The sequence below is a fragment of the Toxotes jaculatrix genome, chromosome 10, assembly GCF_017976425.1.
Source record: "Toxotes jaculatrix isolate fToxJac2 chromosome 10, fToxJac2.pri, whole genome shotgun sequence".
Classification (NCBI taxonomy): domain Eukaryota; kingdom Metazoa; phylum Chordata; class Actinopteri; family Toxotidae; genus Toxotes; species Toxotes jaculatrix.
The window spans coordinates 25,207,742-25,234,932 of NC_054403.1; the positions used below are offsets into that span (position 1 = coordinate 25,207,742).

General features: G+C 42.8%; 1 protein-coding gene across 1 annotated transcript in view; it reads left to right on the forward strand.

Annotated features, from left to right (window-relative positions):
* The first annotated feature begins 4,201 nt into the window (after window positions 1–4,201).
* LOC121188259 (protocadherin Fat 4) overlaps window positions 4,202–27,191 on the forward strand; it is a 97,064-nt gene continuing 74,074 nt past the window's right edge. The window contains exon 1 of the mRNA XM_041047909.1: window positions 4,202–9,482. Coding sequence (XP_040903843.1) covers window positions 4,380–9,482 — 5,103 coding nt within the window. The 5' untranslated portion in view covers window positions 4,202–4,379. The remainder of the gene's footprint in view (window positions 9,483–27,191) is intronic.

A 27,191-nucleotide genomic window follows, 5' to 3' on the forward strand; every position in this document is an offset into this window, starting at 1 on the left:
TGTCATATCCTCCTGAGACCCAGAGGAAGAAACAATTTTGCCTTTGTGATTTTTTTATGATAATTTAAGCATTGTGGTTAAAAGAAATCATGCTGCAATTCTTTTTTTGCAAACATTATTTTCTTTTTTTCAATTGTCCCTTGTAGTGGACATCGGGTCTTGCTTGATATATAATGTAATGATGTAATGTTATGATACTGAAATCATAACTGAGGGACTAATAAAGGATTTTCTTTAAAAAAATGTGTTTTTTAGCAACAGAAACATGATATCTGCAAAAAAAATCTAGGACTTATCTCTCTTGTTGCCATAAAATGTGCAAGTTGGAATTCCAACTTGCACAGCAAATGCACTGTCTTTGAAAAGACAGTGCATTTGCTGTGTTGGCCACAACCCCACAACTGAGGCATCACAAGGACAGTATGATTGAGATAGATTCTATAAATGATATTTTGACCTAGGGGTCTCAGACTCGTGTCCCCCACAGAGGACAAAAATGAATTGCCAGGTCTCAGGAGGATATAATCTGCCCTCCAAACATAACTATGTTGGGGGTACAGGTGTGCAAAGTCCTGGGGTAATACAGAGACTAACTATTCATAACAGCCTGGTTTGTAATTAGTTTTCTACCTTTACAACATGACAGTACTCAAACTGAGACAAAAATGAAATTACTTAATAGCCAAGTATCAACGAGGTTTGCTCTAGAGGAAGGACCATTGGCTCATTCAAATCAAAAAGGCTTTATCCCCCTTTTGGCACGTGCACATAGAGTAGTACAGAGTTCCCAGAGGGGAGACAGCACCACATTTTAGGAACATGAAATTCAATTACTTTCTTTTGTGGTCAAGCGGCTTTGAACTGTAGAATATTTGTCTGCTTGTTGCAGTACAGGAAAGTTTAGGCTGCACCAAAAACACTGAGCTTTGTCTGTATGAGCCCTTGGATATTTACAGAAAATCCCAGAGTTCTCTGGTGATACTGTACCTTCTGATGGACCAAAGTGTTTGTAGCTTATAGTAGCACCAGATGAAGGGTCATGGGGAGGTCACCAAAATATTAGAAATCCTCTTCTGTGGACCATGAGTGTCATACATACAGTATCTACTTCTTTACCAAAGTGTTGGGTTGATGGAGGCACCAACAGACTTCACCATCTCTAAGTCATGAGACCAGCACAGGCAAAAATTTTATTAGGAAGGATGTAAAACAGTTCTCACAAAGAGCTGCATGAGAATGGTGACAGAGTAAAACCAGACAATGAAGACATGAATCCATCCTGACAAGTACGACACAAAAACAGGCAAAGTCCATTGTCAGCTTTAACTATCACAGCATTCCTCTTATGGTATATGATAGCGGAGCTCATACATAGACGGCTTTACAAGACTATAAACAAGTAGTTGTGTCAACTTCCATTTTGCTGCTGTATTTGCATGTATTTTCTGTGCTGGTGCATCAGCATCTCTTCCATGTCAAACTGAATGCTCGGATCAGTGACAGCACAAGAAACCATCAGTCAGCATAAAAAGGGAATTAGCTCAAACATAACAACAACTTGATATTTCGATCAAAAGCATCCTGGGAGCTTCTGGCTCAGCCGGTGTAATCAGGTTAGCTAAACGTCTCCTGTGAGGAAGTAATCTACTTTGATGCTCTGTCTGCTACCAAAACATTGAATCTGTGTCAGGCTACGCAGGCTGAGCAGCTACCACCGGTCCAGCCCACTCTGTAATTCAATTACATTAGTTGACTCATGTCCTACTTAACATCCAGGCAGCCAACAGACTGATTACGGAAGCCACAAATTGTCAAATAGCAAACCTGAATAAACATTTATGTCTCTCAGAAGCAGGAGAGTTGCAATTATCCTCTGTAATGTTATTTCACAGGACAGATGAAGCTGAGTGCAGGAGTTCAGCAGCAGGCTTTTACACATCATCTACACAGAAATTCAAACAGTTCTTCCCTCAGCAATTAGACTTTTAAGTGAACTTGTCTGACCTGAGCCCAGTCTTCTCAGAACCTATAGAGTTATTAAGTTGGAAATGATCAGTCCCTTCTGCTCGATGTGATCATGTATTTTCCCTGCTGTGCTCAAAGAACATTCCTATATCAATAGACTAGGTTAAGTAAGATTAGCACAATTATAGAAAAAAAGTATTTAGTTAATGTTGGAATGGCAACAAGTTTGAGTTTCTGAGTGACCAAATTTCCAGCTACATATTTGCCAGTAATTGCAAAATAGGTAATAAAATGATATTTTGTAAATATGAAAAAATGCTGCAGTCCAGATTGTCTATAATTTGTTTAATTGTAATCCTTAACTTGTCCAAATACTGTTTTGACCAACATATAATTTTGTACTTATGTCGTCCCAGCTCTAAATACCTTATGTGTTCAAATTTCACTGAACATGGAGCCAATGAAGTTGGAAAAATTAGCTTTCATACTCTTGGGTTTTTAGAACATTTAATGACTGGTTTTCACAGAGAGTACATCTGGGAAATGTCTCAGAGGACACTGAGATCTCTGCTTTACTTCTAGAATCAGAAACAGCTGCCATTACATGTTAACCTGCAAAGCTTAATAAGCTGAAGATGTGATGCTGTGTTGTTCATACAAGTCGGGGTCAAAGAAACGTCTTTCCTGTGCTGATGCTTCTGTTGCAAAATTATGGTCAGACACACTGATCCCATCTGTCATCACATGGCCATGATTATTAGAGATTAACTAATTATTTTACATAAGTAGAATTTTAAATATTTAACTTTTACCAGATACATGTTTCTCTAATTCTGGTACGTTATGATTTTTTTTTTTTCAACAGCTGTGTGCTTACATCCTTCTACATGTGTGTAGTATTAAAAAAAAAAAAAAAAAAAAAAGTAGCTCAAAGTCTTAAAAAGCCTAATGCAAACAAGTTTTTTTTATTTATTTGGTTTTTTTTTTTTTTTGGTCACATATCTCCCAAGTTACAGTTTGTGTGTCCAAACATTTTCTCTCCTGTTCTTCACAGAGGTTTAGTGAAATGTGGCACAGCCATGATTTGGCCACTAGATGGAGCTACTTACTCACGGTTATGAATTTGATGGGACGACTTCTGGGGGGAAAAAAACACACCAACATGAGACTTTATTAGCCACCTAATTATCATTGAAATATATGTATATATATCAACAGCACTTAGCTCCAAAACAACTGAATAAAAAAAATCTATATATATATAGAGAGAGAGAGTTTATATAGAGTAGCTTAGAAAGAGGAAAATAGGCCCAAATTATATTTTTGGGGGAAATGACAGGTTGAACTGCTGTCCCTGATCTGTTTTGGGGAGATTGTTGATTTTTAACTTTATAATATTTAAGTATTTTTTCTAATGTGGCACTAACATCATTATGTTGATCCCTACATATTTGTTCTGATACTTTGTCATGATATTTCAAATATTTTATGGTGTTACTGTGATACTCTAAAGTGTTTAAAACAGGAGTTTGGAGTAACCTTTTTATGCTTTTAGTTTTACCGCCTTTGACCAGTGTTTGTAACATTACTTTATTGTGGGCAGGCTTAGATATGTTGTAAAGTGCGTCAATCATATGATGACATTACTGTTTTTCTTTTTTCTGCAGGAACTCTGTGGGGTTGCTTTCATCTCCTGAGCTCTTGAAGACAATTTAACACATAATCTGTTATTGAGGTAATAAAGAGCGCTCAGGGCATCGTTGCCTGTCTTATTTGATTGACATCCTCTTCGACAAACAGGGACAAGGGGCTGCGCTGCACAATGGAGGGGCGAAAGGCGGTGGGAGGGCGGGCAGGAGCACCGCTATCCAATGGGATCGGTGATGGGAGGGAGTTTGCCGAACTCCAGCTTTGTCCTAACTTACTGGGACTCCTAAGCGCAATATGACTGAAGCGTCTGCATCGTTATTCCACGGGACGGTGCGTAGGCTCAGCCGCCTGCACACACTTAACACCGCTGACTTAACTTAGGATAAACTTTTTTTTCGCGCATCTCCAAGGAGCGAGGAACTTTTTTTTTTGTTTTCTTCCTTCTAAGGGATTTTCAGTTTCCGTCCTGAAAATGCTGTTTGAGGAGTTGAAATGAAACTTCCCTGATCTGCAGGAGTCATTCTCCTCATTCAGATGACATTGTTGTATTGCAACAGTGCGCTGCGCAGGATAAAATAACCCTTCTGGAGTAGCCTACTTTGGGACACTGAAGAAGTGTGGAAAGAACTGTTGCTGCGTTTCCCATTGAGTTTTCTCTGCACTTTTGTTGGAATACAATGCTTTAGTGTCTCGTCCAACCTCAGTAAAGTTGATGCATCATAGGCATGGACTCTGTCTGAGAAAGGTGGACTGGCTAACTGACCATGGCGCTCACAGGTAGGGGTTTAGGCCGGTTTCATTTGATTTTATTGATGTTATGGACTCTGTCGCAGTACTCAGCATCCAGCCAAGTCCGTCAAGAGTTCCAGGTCCTGGAGGAGCAGCCCATCGGCACCTACGTGGGCACGATAGAGACCAAGCCCAGCTTCACGTACCGCTTCAGCGAGAACCACAAACTTTTTGCAATTAACGGCAGCACGGGCGTCATTTACACCTCCTCGGTGATTGACAGGGAGGTTTTGCAAAGTGATGTCATCAACGTCGTGGTGCTGTCCAGCCAGCCCACCTACCCCACGGAGGTCAGGATAGTAGTTTTGGATATTAATGATAACTCCCCGGTGTTTCCAGACGCGTCGATTGTCGTGTCTTTCAAGGAGGACGCCAGCAGCGGCAGGCAAGTGATCCTGGACACTGCCACAGATTCAGACATTGGAAGTAACGGAGTTGATCACACCACGTACAGAATTGTGAAAGGCAACGAGCAGAGGAAATTCCGTTTGGATATTACAGTCAATCCTAGTGGAGAGGGGGCATTCTTGCACCTTGTTTCTACTGGAGGCTTGGACAGGGAAGTTACTCCCTTCTACCAGCTCCTGATTGAAGTGGAGGACAAAGGAGACCCGAAAAAGTTTGGCTACTTGCAAGTAAACGTCACTATTCAAGACATAAATGACAACCCCCCTGTGTTTGAGCAAGAGCAATATCAAACCAGTGTGTTTGAGGATGCAGCAGTAGGCTCTAGTATTCTGCAGATTACAGCATCAGATCAGGATGAGGGAGCCAATGCTGAAATCAGGTACTTTTTAGATGAGGGGACACCTTTTCAAATTGACCCCAAAGCAGGTACTATTATTATAAAAGAGGGTTTAGATTATGAAAGTAAGAAAGAGTATTCTCTGACTATTCATGCAGTGGATAATGGGGTGCCCTCTCTGTCCGGCAGAACAGAAGCCACAATTAAACTTTTAGATGTGAATGACAATGATCCAGTTGTGAAGTTTAGGTATTTTCCCACGACTTCTAAATTTGCATCTGTTGATGAAAATGCACAGATTGGCACAGTTGTGGCTTTACTCACTGTTTCAGATGCAGACTCCCCCACAGCTAATGGTAACATATCTGTTTCAATCTTAGGAGGCAACGAGCAGAGACACTTTGAAGTGCACACGTCTCCTGTGCCCAATTTAAGTCTGATCAAAGTCGCCAGCGTGTTAGACAGAGAGAGAATTTCCTCATACAACCTGACTGTGTCTGTGTCAGACAATGGCAAGCCTATGGCCCGGTCTTCTTTTGCCAGTCTGGTTATTTTTGTGAATGATATAAATGATCACCCACCCATATTTCAGGAAACACTGTACAGAGTAGATATCAGTGAAGACATACCAAAAGGCAGCTACATTAAAGGGGTTTCTGCAACAGATGGTGACTCTGGGCAGAATGCCAACCTGCGCTACTCCCTGGTGTCTGGAAACGCTTTGGGCTGGTTCTCCATCAGTGAAAACAGTGGTCTGGTTACCAGCGCCGCTTTGCTGGATAGGGAAATAGCATCTGAAATTGTGCTCAACATTAGTGCCAAAGACCAGGGGCTTCAGCCCAAGATTTCTTACACTAAACTGATAGTCAACATCACTGATGTGAATGACCAAGTGCCCACATTTACACAGAGTACATATCATGTTTCTCTGGTGGAGCACTCTCCTGCCGGCACTGAGCTGGTGGTGCTGTCTGCCTCAGATGACGACCTCGGGGCCAATGGAACTATCCGGTTCTCATTTGATGCAGAGACTCCAGCCGGTGTCCAGGAGCTGTTTCGCCTGGATGCCGTGTCAGGGCGATTAAGCACAGCCGTGGAGCTAGACAGGGAGGATCAGGCCTCCTACTTACTCCACATCCAGGCAGCAGACGCAGGCAGCCCCCCTTTGCACTCTGTAGGAAAAGTCAACATAACCCTAAAGGATATCAATGACAATAGGCCGGTTTTCTACCCTGTGCAGTATTTTGCCAATGTGAAAGAGAACGAGCCCTCTGGTTCTTATGTAACCACTGTTTCAGCCACAGATCCCGATTTAGGTCGAAATGGCACAGTCAAATATATAATTACAGCTGGAGATGTTTCTAAATTCCGCATTAATAGCAACACAGGCAAAATTACCACGCTTGTGCCCCTGGATAGGGAGGAGAAAACTGCTTACCAGCTGCAGGTGACAGCAGTAGATGGTGGAACCCTGCGCTCACACACCCAGGCCATTGTGACTGTAACTGTCATAGACACACAGGATAACCCACCAGTCTTCAGCCAGAAAGTCTACAGCTTTGTCATGTTTGAAAATGTTGACATTGGGACAATTATAGGGACAGTGTCAGCCACCACTGTAGATCTGAACACAAATATTTCATACCTAATCACCTCAGGGGACCAGAGGGGTCTTTTTGCTGTAAACAGCGCAGGTCAGATCACAGCATCGAGTCAGATAGACAGAGAGGAGCAGGGGTTTTATCAGCTGAAAGTTGTAGCCAGGGCTGGGGAGATCACAGGAGAGGCCTTTGTTAACATAACTGTGAAGGACTTAAATGATAATGCTCCTCATTTTATTCACGCTGTGGAGCATGTGAGTGCAGTGGAAAACTGGAGCACAGGTCACGTCATATTCCAGGCCAGAGCTTCAGATCCTGACGAAGGCACAAATGGCATGGTGGTCTACAGCCTCAAACAAAACCCCAAAGGCCTGTTTCATATTCATGAGAAGCACGGCCTCATCACACTGACTGGGCCGCTGGAGGTCACCACAAGCTCTTATGAGGTCGAGGTCACGGCATCAGACATGGGGGTCCCCCAGCACACCTCCAGCCTCATCCTCATCATCAGTGTTTATGATGTGAATGACAACTCACCAGTGTTTGACCAGCTTTCGTATGAGGTCATCATCCTGGAGTCCGAGCCTGTCAACAGCCGCTTTTTCAAAGTGGAGGCCACCGACAAAGACTCTGGACTTAATGGGGAGATTATGTACAACATTGTTGGTGGCAACACAGGTGATGTGTTTGGCATTTTTCCAGACGGGCAGTTGTACATAAAAATGGAGCTGGACAGAGAGATACAGGACAGATACAACTTGGTGGTTGTGGCTAGAGACAGAGCTGTGGAACCGCTAAGTGCCACTGTCAATGTCAGTGTAATTCTGGATGATGTAAACGATAACCGTCCTCTTTTTAACAGCACCAATTATGTGTTTCATTTTGAGGAAGAGCAGGCGAGGGGCTCGCTGGTTGGGCGGGTTTTTGCTGAGGATAAGGACTTTGGCCCAAACAGTGAGGTCAGATATACATTTGAGACTCCGCAGCCCAACTTTGAGCTGAACGCCATCACAGGGGAGTTGACCAGCACGCTGCAGTTGGACCGTGAGCTGCTCATGAGACAAAGAGGCGCCGCCGTGTTCAGCTTTGTGGTCGTCTCATCAGACCAGGGTCTCCCCAAGCCCCTCAGAGACCAGGCCAAAGTGCAAGTTTACATTCAAGACATCAACGACAACCCGCCTAAATTCACCAAAGACATTTACCAGGCCTCCATCTCAGAGTCAGCTCAAAACATGACACAGTTGCTGAGAGTCTCTGCCTCCGATGTGGATGAGAATAAGAATGGACTGGTGCATTATCACATCGCTGAGGGCAACGAGGAGGGACAGTTCACTATTGATAGCAGCTCTGGACAGGTTACATTAGTTGGGAAACTGGACTATGAATCAACATCCTCCTATTCTTTGAAAATCATAGCTGTTGATGCTGGAGCTGTGGCCTTGTCTTCCTCTTGCATGCTCAGTATTAGCATCCTGGATGAGAATGACAACTCCCCCTCCTTCCCTAAATCCTCACTGTCTGTGGACGTCTTGGAGAACATGAGGATAGGAGAGTTGGTGGCCTCTGTGACTGCCACTGACGCAGATTCAGGTCAAAACGCAGATATAACATACAGCATCACAGCCACAAACAACCACGGCACTTTCAGCATCAGCCCCAACACTGGCAGCATTTTTCTGGTTAAAAGGCTGGACTTTGAAACTCAGTCATTTTACAGACTCAACATCACTGCTAAGGACAATGGCAGACCACCCCGCTCTTCATCCATTCCTGTGGTTATTCATGTCAGAGATTTTAACGATAATCCTCCCATATTTACTCCTGGTGACATTTTCAAATCCATCCCTGAAAATCTTCCCCTCTCAGCCTCTGTCATGACTATTACAGCTCATGACACAGACGCAGACATCAATGGGCAGCTGGAGTACTCCATTGTTCAGCAGATTCCTCGGGGAAACCACTTCAGCATTGACCCGAACACTGGGCTCATATATACCAACAAGGAAATCGACAGGGAATTCTCTAATTTGTTTGAGCTGACAGTCAAAGCCACAGACCAGGCAGTTCCAGCCGAATTTCGCCGCTTTGCCCTGAAAAATGTCACAATTTGGGTCACAGACCAGAATGATAATGTTCCCACTTTTGTATCGCAGAATGCCCTTGTGGCTGAGCCTAACATAGTCATCGGCTCCATCCTAACAACAGTAGTGGCTTTTGACCCTGATGAGGGGGCAAACGGGGAAGTGGAGTATGAGCTTGTGGAAGGGGACTCAGACACTTTCATCATGGACAGGTACAGTGGGGATATCCGCCTGGCCTCCCAGCTGGTACCATCGCGACTCATGTACACCCTCACAGTATCTGCCACTGACCACGGCACCGACCGCAAGACCTCCAGGACTGAGCTGACCATCATCCTCCAAGGGCTGGATGGGCCTGTTTTCTCACAGCCTAAATACATCACCATCCTCAAAGAAGGCCAGCCACCAGGCACTAATGTCATCTCCCTGGATGCCTCAAGCCCACGGGGCTCTGCGACCAAAGTGGAGTATTTCATCGTGGCAGTGCGCAGTGGTGGAAAAGCCGTGGGGCGCCTTTTCACCATTGGCCGCAACACTGGAGTGATACAGACGGCTGCAGAGTTGGACCGAGAACAAGGCTCTGACCTCTACCTGGTGGATGTGTACGCCATTGAGACAGACGCCAGCCAGCCCCGAACACAGCGTGCTGAGGTTAGTGTATTGCTGACTTTTCTACTCTCTACAGGTACTGGAAAGCCACCTTATATTTTGCACTATTGGTCTATTTGATCTGTTTGGCAAGGAGAGTGCATGAACTCACCCACTGGCATTTGCTAGAGACATTTGGATGGAATAAATGTAATGAGATCAAGGTTTGAACTGGAAAAAACGTGGAGTGAGACTGTCCAAGTCACACAAAAAACAGAGCCACCTATTGCATTTGTCTGCTCATTAATTAAATTCCTTTTTTTACGCATGGCTCTGCATAATATTAAATCATAATTTTCTTGGACATGAGTAAGAAGGCCTTGTTCTTTGGCTTGATAACTTTATTGTTCCCATTTCCAAAAACATACTAGCCATAACAATTCATCATGAATGTGCCTCCTCTAATATCTGATCAGTCTTGGAAAGGGAAATAAGTGCTGCATGTCTTCTGAACAAGCTCCTCTTGTGCTCTCATGAACAGAAATATTCTTATCAGCGGATATGAAGTGCACAAATCAAAAAAAGACCACTTTTTAATTTCCCCACTGTAGACATAAATCATTCATGGCTGCTGTTTTCGGTTCAGAGCCCATGATGGTTTCCTCAGTGTCTCATGTAGAAAAAAAAAAAAGAGAGAGTAATTCATATGGTTCTCCAGTGCAGGTATGCATCATCAGTGCCAGTATCGCTTTGAGCCTTTGGGCCTGAGGCTGTTTTGGCACTGGGGTGGTCTTGAGGTACCTTTATACCACCGGGAACTGCTCCACAGGCAATAAGTGACCATTAAAATTGGGTGACCTCTTAAGACTCTGTGAAAAGACACTAAGGGCACAGAGAGTGAAACTTAAGCTGTCCACTGAGTTTGCATTATGCGATGCACCTTTTTTAGGCTTTTCCTTAAAAAAAAAAAAAAAAAAAAAAAAAAAAAAAAGACAGACTTAAATTCTCTGAAGTGTTGTGTGGGAACCCTAAACTGCCTAGCCACCAGTCAAATGAAAAACAAATGTGATTCCATATATGTTTTGGAAATTTTAACCAGGACTTAAAATGCCATGTTATTACAGGCTTGATGACACACATACGTTTTACTATACATTGGAGTTTTTAGAGGAAAAACAAAAAGGTGTGACCTTCTTCTTCCCCTCAGAAGAAGAGTGTTTTGTGTTACTGCATTTCAAAAATGCCTGATGTGGAATGATTTAAGAGTTTAGGATTAGAGGGAAGCCTTTGACAGCTGTTATTGATGCCTTTTCAACCACTGCAGATATTGAAGATGAAATCCAACACAGCAATCAGTTATTTGGAGACAAACTCACATATTATTGAAATCAAGGATTACTTGGCAAAATCGTGTTAGCTAAGTTAACTTAAAGGTTTGCTCGGGCCAAATGGGAATATCAAATGTTCTTTCACTTTGCCTGCAGCGAAGATGGCAATCTGCTTTCCTGCAGACTCTACTGTTGGGCTAATGAGAGAATATAGTGCTTCGGTGCTCCATTCCCAAACTTTAAACTCTAGATTGGTTTCATGCTTAGCTTGAACTTTCTCACCCCTTGAAGAGATGGCTTTACCATACCACCTGGCTGAGTAGTCAATCTCTCCACTTTGAGAAGCGTGAGATCTAATAACTTGGAGGAATTCAAATGACCTTCTACATTTGGAAATATGGCCTGGCTTTTTGATGAAATACAGTGGGCAGTCGTTTATAGCTATATTTTTAACAGCACAAATGAGCAGGTTATATTCGTTCTATTTGTATCGCCTCTGTCAGAGGAACCTCAAAGCACTCTGTGGTACAATAGTGTAAACCTTCAGACTTAGACTAATGTTTTTCCAGTGCAGTGTTTATACACCATATACCCGGTAGCAACTGGGGGATTATTTTCATCCCCGGGGTTGTGACCCTTTCACATTCTCCATTTCCCATTCTCCCCATTGATTGGATGCATGAGGGAAAGCTGACATTTTTTCCCCCTGCTATGCACCATGTTTGATGCTTTGGAAACACTCAAACAAAGAGAATTTGGCTGGACATGCTTTATCAATGATTGTGATCTTAAACAACTCAGGACCTTGCTGGGCCTGTTATGGAAAGAGCGGATTCTGGGTTATTTCCTGAAGTTTTGGCATCTTAGATTGTTTGATTGTCACGGATTGTTGATCAGATCTATCATTGCAGGACTGTATGCTCCTTTTGTCTCACATCTGGGTCATGAATGATGTGTGATGGGCATTTCTTTAAGCCTACAAGTGGCTGTGCAATAACTCACAGAAAGTTAAATGATCATATGTGTCTGTTCTACTGAAGTAGCTTCTAAGTGGCGGTTTGGAATGTTGTTGTAATGACTTCATTACCCAGAAATCTTTGTGTTCCTTCCTCATAGTAACTAGTTGGGAGAAAGATGCTGAAAAAAAAATCTGTTGGCAGCAGGTTCATCCATTGTTGGTCGATCCAGATTCCATTCATAGTTTTAAGGAGGATGTTTTTTATTTCCCTCAAAGTTTTGATTCATCACATCCTGTGATGTCCTCGTTTAGAAGTGGAGGGAAGCCCTTCCCCCCATAACTCATACCGAGTGAAGTCACACTGAATCACCTAAGGCAGACTTCTCTTCTGAAACTTTCAAGTGGTGCTTCCACGTTTGGCCACAACCCTAATCAGTGATGTCACAGCAGGTGTTTCCTATCAGCTGGTGAAGACAAAACACCTGCACATCACTGACTGAGGAAGTGCATCATACTTGAAGGTTTCCAGTATTAGAGAGAAGTGAGGAAGAGAGTTTCTGCTCTGTGTGATTAAGCATGGATTTACCCTTGAAATTATTTTTTCCCCCAGTGTTAAAGGAAGCCTCTGCAAGTGTTGCCATATGTTTTGTTTTGACAGTTTTGGGTTCAGTTGTTAATTTCCAACACGTACAGAGAACTTTAGTTGGCAATGTCAGCAGATAAATAAGAGAACAAGTGCAAAGGTCATTCTCAGGAGCAGGCTGCAGCTAAGGACTATTTTCCCTTATCAATTACTCTGTGATTTAACTTTTGATTAACTGATAAGTTGTGTTTATGTTTGTTGCTCGCGTTGTCACTGTATACTTTTGTCATTCACAACCAACACAAGTCAGTGCCGTAAAACCTATTTCCATACATAAGGTTTTTAATGGAGTATTCCTCTAAGAAAAAAGGTGCTATCTCTGAGTTATTAAGACATCAGAGATCTCTCTGTCACCTCAACTGTCTGTTTCTGGTCTGCTGTGCTCTCTCCCTTCATCAGACACAGTCCTCCTCATATTCAAACCTTGAAGCCCCTATAGATTGAACTGCTACAACTGTTTTCTTAAGCTTATGGTGAATGAAGTGCTTTTTTTTCCAGAGAGGCCCTCCAGTGCCACATCAGTCCTTGCTCCTTCCTCCTAAAGGCATTGTTCCCCCTTGAAAGTAAACACAGTCAAAGTGTTCAACAGGCCTTCCTTTGTTTTGCCTTTGCAGATAAAGTGTTGCACAGCCCCAGCCGCGATTTGGGAGACTTTTATTATTTTTTTGTCTGTGCCAGCGTCTCGGCTTGGCAGATTTAGGAGTGTGTATGGATGTCCCTGTCAGCCAGCTTTCCTCCCCTCTCCTCACCAGTAAGGATGTACGGTAGAGCTGTGTGGACTCATGAGATTGAAGAAAGAAAAGAGTGTTTTTGGGAGGGTTCTGGACATGTCAGACTGTGTTATTGGGAGTTGTGGGAATGAAGGAAGAGGAGTGGTGGGGGGAAGCATTTTAGGAGGGTTCTCGAAGTGCCAGACACAGGCACAGTAGCAAGGAAGAGGCAAGGGCAAGGCTCCGGATCATGTCCTAAGAAGGTGGGGGCAAGAGGGCTCAATCTGCCTGCCCAGAGCTTTTGTACATCACAGCCGGGGAATGCAGATGGCTGAGTCAGATATAGAAATTAGTGTTGATCTTTGTTGCTATGGATAGTTTGATCTCTGTTGTATTCATCCTCCTCTTTGTTAGGCTGTATATATCTCTGTGTCTTTGCATCTCCTTTGTGTCTGCCTGCCTGTTTTGTGTCTCTGAGAAGCTGTTTGTGTCTCTCTCTGTGTTGTGGATCAGTCTTATTCATAAATCTTGTCGGCAACGAACTTCAAAGTCTCTTTGCTTTCTACGTGTTTTAGTGATGCTGAACATCCTTCAACATGAACTGGGAGAGACATGTGATTAGGGCATCAGAGGTGATGCTGAGGTTGTAGAGGAGGTAAAGGGCAAAAAAAAAACACCCTGAAATATAAAACCTGTGAAGGCAGCCAGGTCACCCGGGCAGGGAAGAGAAGGTCATGTATGGCTGGACAATACGATACGGATGCTGGTTTTTGCTTGTGTATTTGTGTCTGTGTGGGAGAGTATTAATAAAAACTGAAATATTGATGAGCACAGTTTCCAGAGAAAGGTCGAACAGTGTTACAGATAGGCCCCTGAGCGCTGCTTTTAAAGTTCTTTGTCAAATCAAATTGAATTAAAAAAAGGCTTTGATTACATTTGAATTATACACAAGCTTAGTATTGAATTTCATGTTCCTCAGAAGGCCCATTTTACAAGAACTGGATGAGGAATGATGCAGAACAAACTGCATCCTTGTGTATTGTAATTCATGGTCTAATTGCGATATTTTGACTGTGTCTTTTCTGGTGCACATGTGCTTGAGAAAGGGTGGTATTGCTGTAGTCCTGGCCATAACCAAAGTTGTAATTCATGCAGTAATCTGGCTGGACATGCTTTTTTGAAATGGTCATCAAGGAAGTGACTCATCTGCCAGGCCCTCCTGGTAGGTGGTCGCTCCGGGTGAACCTGTGTGTGAACCGGTGCTGCAGAGTGCCTGTTGTCTCAGAGCGTCTGTCCGTTTTACGAGACAGTCGCCATAAAAGTTGGATAAACATTCGCTCATGCATAGATGCATGCAAGCAAATGCTGCCAGAAACGCACACACACGCTGACCACAAGTTCAAGCTCCTTCTTAAGTGCAGCAAAACTTTAAATTGTAGCCTCAGTCAAAATAATTCAGTTCAATTTTGATTATTATGATTATGTTACTGTCAAATAAGATCATTGGGACACTGTGATTTCTGTTCTGCAGATTCAAACTTAATGAAGTTAGTGGTTTATGTCCTTTTATGACATGAGACTGTTTGTTATTGTTTGTCTTGTTCCATTTATTTTGTGGCACAGTGTAAATTTGTTTGGAAAAATGTTACGCAGTGAAGGCGTCTCTCCAGCTCGTTTGACCACGTTAGATGAATATTAAAGTAATGGTGCTTTGTGTATTTCTGTGGAGCTGTGACAGCTTGAAGTCTCAAAGTTTTAACTGCGTGTACAACGAGCTGCCTCACATTTCACCGTGTTTGACTTTTTTCTCATCAGAAAGCAGCGACTGGCACAGCCCATAGTACATGTTTGTCAAACCTGTGGCTGAAAGGTCAGAGGCGGGATCATATTGTTCTGCTGTGCCATTTTCTATAAAGTTAAGCCAGCCGTCAGGTCATTAATGAAAGAGCAAAACTAACTTTTTTTTGGCCATGAGCCACAAAGGCTGTTAATTCCCACAATTCACCAGTCACTTTCAGTATTTTACCAACCGGACAGATTATTTTTGGAGAGACTGAGATCTTTATACATGACTGAGTCAGATTCATTATCCATGACATAATTTTCCAGGAATACAAAGTTACATTGTGGTTCTGCTTGTTTGTGTATCATGTTTGGTATTTGTTTTAACCTGCTTACAACCCAAAACCTTCAAGTTAAAGACTTTATTGTGAGTAATTGGAAAAATCGCTTTTAAAACCTTGTGCAGCGCAGACAAAAACACAGAATAAATGAAGTGATGATATCCAGAAACACACACAATTTGTCAGTACATTGTTAACGCAATACTTCCAATACCAGAGTTTTGGTATCACTGTTAAAATGATGGTGGACAGTGGATCCCAACATTTTTGTCTTGAAAGTGAAGTGAAGAAATGTCTGTTTTGAAGAGAGGCCCGAGTTCTCTGATGTTAAATATTGCCTATAAACAAGAAGTCAAAAGGATTTTGGGTTAGAGATCAAAAGAGTAAGTTGACAAGGTTATGAATCTAAAGTCCCAGTTTTTGGTACTGTTTGATGCTGCTGTGGTCACAGTTCAGTCCATACCAAAGAATTATTGAGGCTCAATCCCCAACCCTAGATCTGGTTAAGTTTTACTGCAACCGTAACACTGGTTTTGTTCGATTTAGTAAAAATAAAGTAAAAGTACAGTAAATTACCTTGAGATTTCAGTGGTATTGTTTTAACTTTGTAGCACTCATGGTATTGTCTTTTGTGGCGAACTGAATTGTCCTGGTGTGGTAACCCCACCCTGCAGCTACTCTAAACAGGTTAAAACAAAAATTATTTACACAGTCTATTTTTAAACTCGGTTTGCCGCTAAATTATGTTTATAAAGGGAATGTACATGAGCATTAAAAGAAAACTCTTTCAGCTCTGCGGTTGACTGTCCGCAGGCCTTTTTTTTTTTTTTTTTTGCCCCGTTTCTGCCTCATGCAAAGTCAATGTAGGCCCTTGGGTTAGAATAATAAATGAATGTTGCCATAGCTGTGCATGCTCCGCAGAGTTTTGCATCATCGGGTTTATTTTCACATCAGAGATACATTTCTCTTGTTCTGTGACTTTGATTGTCATGCCTCATTTGGGAGGGGTCATTCCTCTGTCTTAAGCACACATGTTCGAACCAAATGTGCGACTGAAATAGTATTAATCTCGGCTGAGAATGCCTTTCTCCTTTGGTCTGCAGATTCAGGCGTGATCAAAAGGGAGCCGTTTACCGTTTTGTACTGAGAGGGAGGGATTTCTTCAAGTGCAATCAGAAAGGTCCATCAGAAGCTGTGATCTAAAGTTTCCAAGCTTTATAGTCACTCAACCACAGCAAGGTTGATTGGAAGTAGTTTAAGTGGGAATGATCAGGTATAGCTATGACTGTACATTTTCCCCGACCAAGTGCTACAGAGGGATCTTGGCCTGAGATTGACTACATTTCAGAGATTTCTTCATCACTTTTCTCTGCTGTGCTCTCACTGTGAAGGGACCATAAAATATGACCAAGTCTGTCCAGCTCAGAAAAAAAATTATGTTCCACTACTTTCACTTGTAAAATGCAGGGAGTTAGAGAGAAAGAGGGAGAGTGGAGGGTTGATTTTGGCACATATTCTCTGCGGTAATAATGGATCCCAGCTACAGAATGATTTGTTCTTACACGTGACTTACTGAGCTCTCTAGCATCAACAAACACTCGAACACATCCACATGCAGAAATACACACTGCAAATTTCCATTGTTTTCAGAGCTCAGACTTCACTGTGGTGCCTTGTTGACCTGTCTCTCTGCTTTTTGTCTCAAAAAAAAAAGAGAAAAAGAAAAAAAGTGCTCACTCCTGCTCTTTTGCACATCTCACTTCCCGCTGGCCGTCCATCAACAGCACCTCCAAAGTGACATTTAGTGCGGTCGCCTCCTTCACAGATCCTCCCACCTCCAGGGACATCAAACGAGAAGGAGAGAGGGGATGTGTGTTTGTGCTTCATTTGCAACGTTCTCACGTGTACACGCACACTGAAACGCGCACACACCTCATCTCCCCAGCTTTGTGGTAAGACAAGCGACCCCGGGCAGGAAGGGGTATCTCCCACAGCTCGGACAGATAATTTAGGAGCTAGATGGGAGATGGAGGGAGGAAAAAGAGGGAGGAAAGGAGGGGGGGCAGTGAGGTTTGAGCTGGGAGAAAGGGAGGGAGAGCTGGAGTAGGGCTTTAGTGTCAGAGACAAGAGACAAGCAAAGATAGACTGGCACCAGAGAGCGAGAGCCTGTGTTATTGTTATCTCCCCTCTTATTTTATGAGTTTTCCATCAGGAGATCCGCTGTAGCTCCTGCTCTGTGTGCAGCACACACTCCAACTTTATTAAGAGGTTAACCATATTGTGATTTAGCATTTGTACAGAACTTATTTTTTATGTTTTCGAGTTGTGTTGTTGCGATTATTACTTTTCAATCTTGGAAAATTGTGTGTCTTTCCTTGCTTTCTCTGCAGAGCAGATCTTAAGTCAAAAAAAAAAAAAAGCCACAGTCGATTAGCAGCTGTTTTCAGTTTTGGAATTGAAATATTTCAGCTCTCAAAATGTCCCTGCATGACTTTTCCGGCACTGGATTTCTGTGCAAGTTGTTAAGTTTTTAAAATCATGCGAGAGAGTGTTAGTCGTATTTCTGGTCATGCTCTTCATTTGACAGCTTGTTGGCCTTGTCTCGGACCTTGAAAATCCTCTGACCTATCTCGTGTGATTTAATGGGTTTTTCCCCTTATTATAGCTGTTTTTAATGTTTGTGCCTTTTGTTTTCCAGTCATTCATACCCCTTCTCTTTTAAAGAGGTCTGTACAGTAATTGCGGACCATTATTTACCTCTAAAACCCCACTGACCCAGCGAAGGGCGAGTCATTTCAAAGTCAGGCTCCATAGTCAAACATTGTTCAAACCCACAGAACTTTATGTTAAATTCTAGCGGAAATCTCAAGATTTCCAAAAATATCAGATGTTTCAGGCTGGATTTTGGGGAAAAGTATATAAAATGATGCACTAAGCTGTAGAAAACATGGAGTCTTGGATTTTGATATTTTACTCAGTGTAGACATATAACTTCAGAAAGTGCTGGAACAAGTTGAAACAGAATATAAATATGATACTGTCATTATTTTTACTACTTAAATGCTGCTTTTTATTTTGGGAAATAAAAAGGAAAACCTGAGGTTGAATTGTTATAGGATCAGTTCACCAAAATTGCAAAAACATATTTTCTCACTTACCTCTGGAGGTTTCTGTTTGTGCAGACTGATTTTGGCTTATCTGTCTGCATTTTTGAGACCAGTCCCGTTACAGTGGAGGCCCATATCTCAAAAACATCATCAACTGCAGGTAAGTGAGAAAAAAAAACATTTTTTGGAGATTTAGGTGAACTGACCCTTTAAGCTCTTACTGAACTGACAGGTGCTTCTTATCAGGTGTTTCTGGGCAGCATTGTTGACTCTGAAGCACCTTGCAAACCTCCAGAACACGCGAGCTTCCTCCTTCGTTAAATTGCCCGTACACATCATCCTCCCATGGGTCGTTTTACAGAAAGGCTGTGGTTGTTTGAGCACGTAGCCGAGTGGAACGTCTCGGGAAAATAGCTTGTGGTCACCGAGACAATAACTGCAGAGCATGAGCCTCACTTTGGAGGATTATTATCTCATTCAGGGAGATTCTTGGATCAGAGTCGGCTCTGTGTTGGCGCTGCTACTTTCTATTTCCAAGGCACTAATCCTAAAGCATATTTTTCAGTGAAATATCATAAAGCACATTTTTTCCGTCTTGCACGGTATACTGTGTGGCTCTGCATGACAGCGAGCAAAGGCTCGCCCTCGATAGCAAACAAAACACTGTGTTTACACAAATTTCGAACAACCGATCTGCTGTCTGAAACAGAGAGCAGAAAGAACTCCTGGCTTGAAATAGCTAACCATTTTGGTGAATGCGGCCTTCCTCTCCCCTCTCCAGTTGGGCCTGTTTAATTGAAACCAGCTGGTGAGGGTTCTGGGCAGCACAGTACGGGCCTAGTCAACGTGACTGAGGCTCTTGCTCACAATCGGGGTACCTGAGCTGCCCTCCTTGGCTCTGTTGTCAGACACAAGTTATGTTTTTATTAAAGTTGGTGATATCTCAAGCTGCAAATGAAAGGAAAGTCTGACTGTTTGAGCTCTGAAGGGGCAGAAGAGAAAGCTGTGGCTCTGGTTTCGATTACATTCGTTGACAATGTGCTATTTTTACTCTTTTTTTATTTCTTCTCTTTTTTTGCCCACTCTGTGATTTTCCTATGCAAATGGATGGAGTGGTCTAATTTCACCAGACTCTATTGTGCGGGGATGTCGAGGTGTAATTTAACAGAGTGCTGTCCACAAAGTTGACTTTATGGTCTTTCCTTTCAAACACCGGGCTATTTTGACTTTGTATGCATTGTTTGTGAAGGCTTGTGCAAGTACATGTGTGTCTGCCTGCTCACATGCATACCTCCTTTATAACAGCACATGCCTTCAGCCTTAAACAACACTGTTCTTGCATACTTTTTGCACAATCTACCAAATCTTGGCGCCCTCTCCTCATTTTTCTGCAGTTATCCCGCTTGGCGTCTCTGGCACTGACACGTAGCTCACCAAGATGAGGAAAAAAAAAAACAGCTCACTGAAAAATGAATCATCCAAAACTTTGTCTAAACTTGGCTGGCCTGCTGTTGACAGACAGATCGTAATGAAGTCTCTCTCCCAGGACATTGTGTTCTTATGGTATTACATGGAGGGTGATCAGATATTACATTATGTCTCTATCTGCTCCAGGGGGCTGCTGCTATTGGGGCTTCACTTACACTGAGGTCTGCAGAGTGAGTGCAGAAGACTGTGGGCATATGAGAGAGAGAGAGAGAGAGAGAGAGAGAGAGAGGGGTATACACCAACAATGCAACACATGAAACTTTTACTTAGCTCCTCAAAATCTGCCTCAAATGCTGTTCACACTGCAAAAAATCTATAAATTATAAAGTCAGTATCCATGAATTGGTAGATTTTTTTTCACTAGTGTTAAGCAGCTAAGATTTTAAAGGGAAATTCCACCCACGGTAAAGTATCAGGAATAGTGATACTGTTACGGTGCTTCATGGGAAATGTAGGAACTAGTGTTTTTGGAGAATGACACTTACTGTGGACTCAGGATTTCTCAGCATCTCTTTTTCAAAACGCATTTCTTTAAAAAAAATCCCACAAACTGCACTAAACTATTTGCAGCACACAGTTACATTCAGTTCTCCTGTCGTGTCAGATCGTATCATATATAGTATTTTTTAATGTTTTTTAATGTGAATTGCTTTACTTGCATTGCAGACCTTGCACAGAGTACAGTATAAACTGAATTTAGATTCAATTTAGAGAGGAAGAAAGAAGAGAGCCCTTATGTGTGTGAGGGAGAAAGTAGACATATGTCTGTGCATAGTGTGTGTGTATACGTTTGCATTAAAATCGCTGCTGTCTTCAGTCATGACAGCTGCCTCGGTGCTAATCCCTCCACTTGAAGATTTACACATGACCCTGCAGAGGCTTCATGCCATTTGATGCAGCTATTTGATAATGAGTGAGTGATCCAGTGGAAAGCAACACTCTCAGGACTCTTCCCAGTGAATCGTGTGACCTTTGACCTAACTTGGAGAGCTCGAGCGGAAGCACTGCCTCTTGTCTTGGCAGCTAAACAACCAGCTATGTGTGTCAGTAAGTATGTGTGTGGACATTAGAAACTGTGATTGTGTTTCATCAGGCCGATAAATGTTTGTGTATATGTGTGTGAGCATGTTCACATGTGTGACAGAGTCCTACAGCGCGGTAGACTGGCAGCCTGAGCGTGAACTCTGCATGCTTCCTTTATTCCTCTGACGTCTGACAAGGCTGAGGCGCTGTTGGTAATGATGTGGTTATTACTTCCCATCATGCTTCGCTGCAGGCCGGGCAGTAAAACAGTGCGGAATATTCTCTCTGTCCCTCATCGGCTGACTTTGGATTCCTGCACTTTGCTGCTCTTTTATGAAGCGTTTTCTCTCCGTTGAGACACTTACTGACGCACTCATGGGACGTCATTGACAAAACTGTGCTCTAGTTAGAAGTGAGATTGGAATATAACCTTCTGTACTTCTGTCATGTCTCATGGGACTGTGATATTGTTTTTTAGTATTTGACATATCTTGCATTGTATTTCCAGTTATGTTATTTTTTTTCCCCACCAGCGAAACAAGGAAAGTTATAGTATTAAAAAGGTATTTTATTGATGATCTATGATTTAAGGCTAAACCTGCACACGATTTCTTTATACAAACAAATAATTATGCCATCAGTACATTCGCAAGACGTTATAATCACATAAAAATTCTACACATAGTAGCTTTGATTGTCAGAGATCAAGCCTTGTTTTACTGTAAGACTTTTTTCATTTTGAATTCTGGGTATCCTCTGCAGGGCTGAAACTCTCCACATGAAAATCAATCGTAACAGGGCACTGGCATCAGATTTCAAATCGCCTTTGAAATTCAAGATTTATTTGCAGGCTTTATTCACGACACCCGCTGTTGAGTTTGCACGAGCCCTTTACTCGGACTGTGAGGAAGCCGTAGTTGCCCCAGGCCTTGAGTAATGCCAGCTGTGGTCATATGGAACCAGTTTGATCCCCTGACTGTCAAAGTGCCCCGTCTGCCCCCAGCATATGACTCCATATGTAGGCAGTGTGGACATGGTGCTGTTTGGTATTAACACAACAACGACTCTAGTCTCTCACAAGGGTTGGGACTGTATAAATACCCCCTCTTCCCCCACACGGGGCTTAGATGACAAAGAGGGTAAATGTTTAAATATGAAGTGCATTTGTCATTAATGCTTCGTTTTCTTGAATTTACTGTAGTCACGGTCATATCGAATTATAAATGTTGCAGTTTTTCTGATTTGAGCAAATAAATTTTTAACTTTACTAAAAATGTCGCAGTTCATAGTAGCGAAACCCATCAGATTCTGCACCTCTTGCAGCGGATCACGATCCTGAGTGCATTATTCCTGATTTATGCTAAGAAGTCGAAATGAGCACCAACATGCCTTCCTCATCATTTGGAAACCTCTCATCTTCAAAAAAGCGTTTTTGTTTCCCTCATTAATCTTTTTCTTCTCACAAAATCAAATTCATATCATTATGACACAAATTAGCCCCCCTGCAATCATTACCCCATTGTTGGTGTTGTTTACATTGTTGTTTTTCTGCTGCTCTGCATACATCAATTCACTCTCGCTTTAATTAATTCTTGCACTGAAATTAACTCGGGAGAAGTCCCGGGATGATTCATTTAGTGTGTGTATGATTAGGACCAGCCGGGAAGATCAGAGGCTCTTTTTATTCTGTAGCACCAATGCTAATTCATCTACCCCCCAATTCACAACCTCCGCACCCCCGAACCCCTCCTGCCTCGGTTTTTTTCTTTCCAGTCATAAGACCCCCAACCTCCTCACGCAGTTTCTGTCGAATGAAAATGAGGTCTATCATTTCTTTAGGGGTGGGATGGATGGATCAATGGGTGGATGGATAGAGACCCCAGTGTGGAGGCTCTCTCTCCAGGTCTCCATTGAGCAGAGATTACATCGCCGGTTGGTGGCTGTAAAATGCAGTGCTCCACTGGCAGACACCAAGCAGGACTCACAGGAGTCTTTTCAAACCTCACCATTGTTAGCAAGGGATTATTCTTTGGGTTGTTATCCCATTACGCTGTAATGGTAGCAATTTTCTGCTTAGGAATTTGGCTTTTTCTTGGGGGGAAATAGATGCCAGAATGTTTTTGAATCAAGCATTTTTCATCGGTAATTTGTAAAAATTGTTAGATTTCATTTCCACGGCATGTGACTTTTTCGATGACTCCCTTGTTTGTCTTCTGGATCCGAAATGAAAAATATTAGTTTTCATATCCTGTGTTTAAATGTAAAAGCATATCTTGCTCTTATTTGGGCAAAAACGCCACACTGCACTTCAGTTATTACAAAAATGGTTGAAAATGATGCAGGAGGCAGGTATTAAAGGATTGTTTTCGTAACACTGCCGGCCTGATATCAGAATTCCTCCACACAATGCTTAAGTCAAATTCTTAGAATATTTTAGGTATTAATTTTTTCCTGACGTGAGCAATGGTCCTTTCTTTATTATGAAACAGGACATCAACAAGGCTTTTCAAAGTAATGCTCTTAACAGGTCATTAAGCTTTTTTTTTTTTTATAGTTTTTCTGTAAGTTTGCCCAAACACTAAAACCTTGTGTCTTTCACGTCTGATTAGTGACACTTTAATAAAGTCGTTTAAAGTTCAGCGGACTGAATTTTCCACCTTTTCTCGTGTTTCTATGGTCACGGGGAAACGACCCGCATTCAGGCCTGTACGCAATCTTTTAAATGCAAATCCTTTAAAAGTAACTGTGTAATTCTGTCTATGGGGACTCTCCCGACTTGGCTGCTAGAGAAAGTGTTTTTTTATATAAGGCAACCACGGCTGTTTTTCTTTCTGTCTTCTTGATCTGACAGCAATTGACTAAGCCAGTCCTTAAAGCGTGACAAAAGCTTGGCAAAATCTTTACATTTCTTTTCCTCCTCTCTCCCCCCTCCCTTCTCTTAACTTTTCTTGGATGGGCCAAGGTGGACAAAGCCTGTCTTCTCTTCCACTTGATTGGGTCAGAAGGCTGAAGTTAAATGTTTGGTTCAAAATTGTCTTAGCATTCCCGGCATCATGTTTTTTCTTTCTTCTTTTTTTATGGCGCTCAGGGAAGCTCGGAAAACTATGTCGAATCGGCCACAATCAAATCATTTACGGTGAGCTCACAGCGAAGGAATTAATGCATTTTATATGAGGATGCCGAGTCTGAGGCAAAGTCCCCTCAGCAACATGTGAGAAAACTCCCTCTCTCTCTCTCTCTCTCTCCATTACTCTCTCCTTGCTCGCTCGCTCTCTTTCTCCCTCTGTTTTACTTATTGAAATTATAGCTGTCACCCACTTCACAAGGAGGAGAGCCAGGGGAAGCAGGTCATTGACTTGATTTTCATGGGAAGGCTGATTTGGCCATTCAGGGTCTGATAGGTCCAGTATTGACAGCCCTTTGCACGAGGGGAGGGGAGCATGCCGCCTTCATTGTACCCACGGTTTGCTGAGGAAAAACAAGAGATCGCTTGGGAGACAAAGACCTCAATGGGAACAGTAGCCCCTGTGTCCCCTTGCCTCTGACTGCTGCTGCTGGGAGGCTTGTGTCTTCCATTCTGGCCTCAAGTGCTACTCCCACCCTCTCTCAAACACCCCGCCACCCCTGTCTCCCGCTCTTTTTTCATCCTGTCAAGTGGCTGCAGAGGTGTTGCCGTTTCATTCTCTGACCCCTGACACTCTCCCTCTGAGTCCCAACGCCTCTGAGTGCAGAGGTTGTTTGTCATCTTCATTTGCAGGAGAGTGCTCTTCACTTGTATTTGCTGTGGACGATACATGGAGCATCACTGGTGACTGATTCTTGGGTCAGATATCGGCCTTTAACTGTAACACAGAATACATCAGAAAGGGCCTTTTGCTTCTGGGCTACACATTTCCCATGGACATTCTGTGATATAAACTGAAGTGTAGAGTTGAAGGACTTGGGCATTTGGGCAAGCCTGATTCATTGAATAAGTTCAATATTGCTGCTGATCCTGTTCCAATGTATCTCATTTTTGCATCACTACTTACCACTTAAAATGAAGACTGTATTATTTCCCCCAACACTTTCATTAAAGTCTCTTCTTTAGCCTGGCAATTTATGAGTTTAAGCATCTCATGATGATCTAAATGCTGTTTGACAGGCTCCACTCCACTGGGTGAACAAACTATTGCCAATAGTAAAAAAAAAATCTTACATTGGTATCTGTTGTCTTAAAAAACATTTGTATAAAACACCAGTTAAATACTGGTCAAGTACTGCTCTGAAATACTTGCTCTTGTTTTTACAAGTTCGTGTCAACCCAAGAGCTCTGGCCACTCATCAGAGTGTGTAGTACACTGGTCCAGGTTTAAGGTTATCAGGCCAGTCTTATCGAAGCCTCTCTTTGAAGTAAGCCCTGGCTCTGTTTCCCTCCTGATAAATACTGTATGTGGGCTTAGTCTGGGCAGACATCCAGGTTGTGTGAGGGATGGAATAATTTCTGGTTGTGCGTGTTTTAGTGTGTTCCAAAACACTAACTAATATATTGCCAAAGCTTGCCAAAAATAATTTTGAACATGATTTGATGCTGAAGAATGAATTTTTGGGTGCAAACTCAGAGCAGTTTTTGACCTCAGAGCGTCATCGTTTTGCCCTGTTTCTGCATACCTAAAGACACAGTACCCAAGGTGAAAATGACCTGGACTGACAGTTGTCATTACCGTGACCTGATCCCAGGGTTTGTCATTGCAAGTTAGACTTATTTATCTTGTGCCCATTCACAGCTAAATTTGTAATCGTGCATACAGATTAAGAGGGCATCCTAAATTGAAGGAATTATATGATTAGAGATAATGCTGGACCTAAGGCGATCCCACTAGTTTGGCTGCTAGTTAACTTTAACTTAGATGGGGGGGTTGACTCTGTGGGTTTTATGAGCAGGAAAAAGAAATACAACTGCAAAGGCTGAACTCTAACCCCTCCTGACTTGGCTTCCAACCTTTTAGAGCGCTGTTTGACCTCTAACCTTTGAGCTCTTTGGCTAACCCAGGAAATTGCCGTGGCCCCCTTTGACAGCGAGTCAGCTCTGCCTTGAGTACCATCTTTCCGACATTTGGTGAAAGAGCCGTAATGAGATCACAATGGAGAGTCTAACACTCAGAAATCATGCAGTGTTGACAGTGGGAGATCACAGCCCATGAATTTTAGTTTTAAGACATCAAAATGATGATAAGCCAACTGGTAACCATTAGGCTATTTGAAACTCTGCCCTGTATCCTTCAAAGAATCAACATCTCCGTTCCCTTTTTTTCCCCTTTCTTTTTTTTTTTCTCTCGGTGACCACAGTGGATTGGCATGGCAGACTTTGTAGAGGGACTCTATCCTCCTCACACACCCACCCCCCTCAATCTAATACTGGCTTCTTTTGAAGTGTGGATTTTCTGGAGAAGTGCTTCGCAGCCCTTCCCCACCGCCCCACACCCAAATCTGTCTATTGATGTATCAGGGCCCTGGCTTTCATATGGGGATATGGTCCCTCGATTTTGGGTCCTGAGCTCTTTATTGTAATATACTGTATCAGGGAGTACTTCTCTCCTGGTATGTGGGGATTGAAAGGAATGGTCATGTGCTGAACTGATTAAGAAGTCGTGGTGACCCGAGGTTAAACCCTTGAAGAGTAGGGGGGTGGGGGTAAAAATACAAAAGCAGTCGGAGTGAACGTGGTGGATGGATAGAGGTGGTAAAATAGGTCACACGAAAGGGGCAAAAAATATCTTGTCCCACTTGAGAAGAAGTGAAACTTTGCAGAAACTGAGGTCAAGCATTCATCTCAGCCACTAATGCCAAGGCCTCCACCCTAACAGAAGTTGAGATAACCCCATTAAAACTAACCTTTCAGTTACCACCCTGACTTGTTTTGGTAAAGAGACTTTTTCCTTATCATATTCCATTAACTTGAGATTACCTCACTCCTGTCTCTGCTCTCTGTGAACCCTCTCTCCTTCTCATGATTCAAGGCACCACCAGACTGTTTTTGTAGCTGGCTTGTCTCTTTGGAGGACTGGAGTAAACTGAATGGTGACAGCTTTGCCTGCCAGGCGAGTTGTGTGGTGCAGTGTCTGTACTGAGTCTAGGCTCGAGTTTTTTTCCCCCTCGGTCTCTCCCCCTCGGTGTTTGATGAGAATCAGACAGATTTAGCCGAGGTTTGAGCAAGCACAGAGGTCGGCCGGCTCTCCGCGCACCGCTGCTGCCATGCTAATCGTGGCACAGCCTGGGACCGCTGAGATTACGTGTTACCAGGCCGAGATGTCACAAGCCCAGGGGGCTTTTGTTGCCTTCAAAGCGACGCCTGGTCAGTCTTTTCCACCATTAGTTATCAAAATGACTCAGAAGAAACAATGAATGAATAA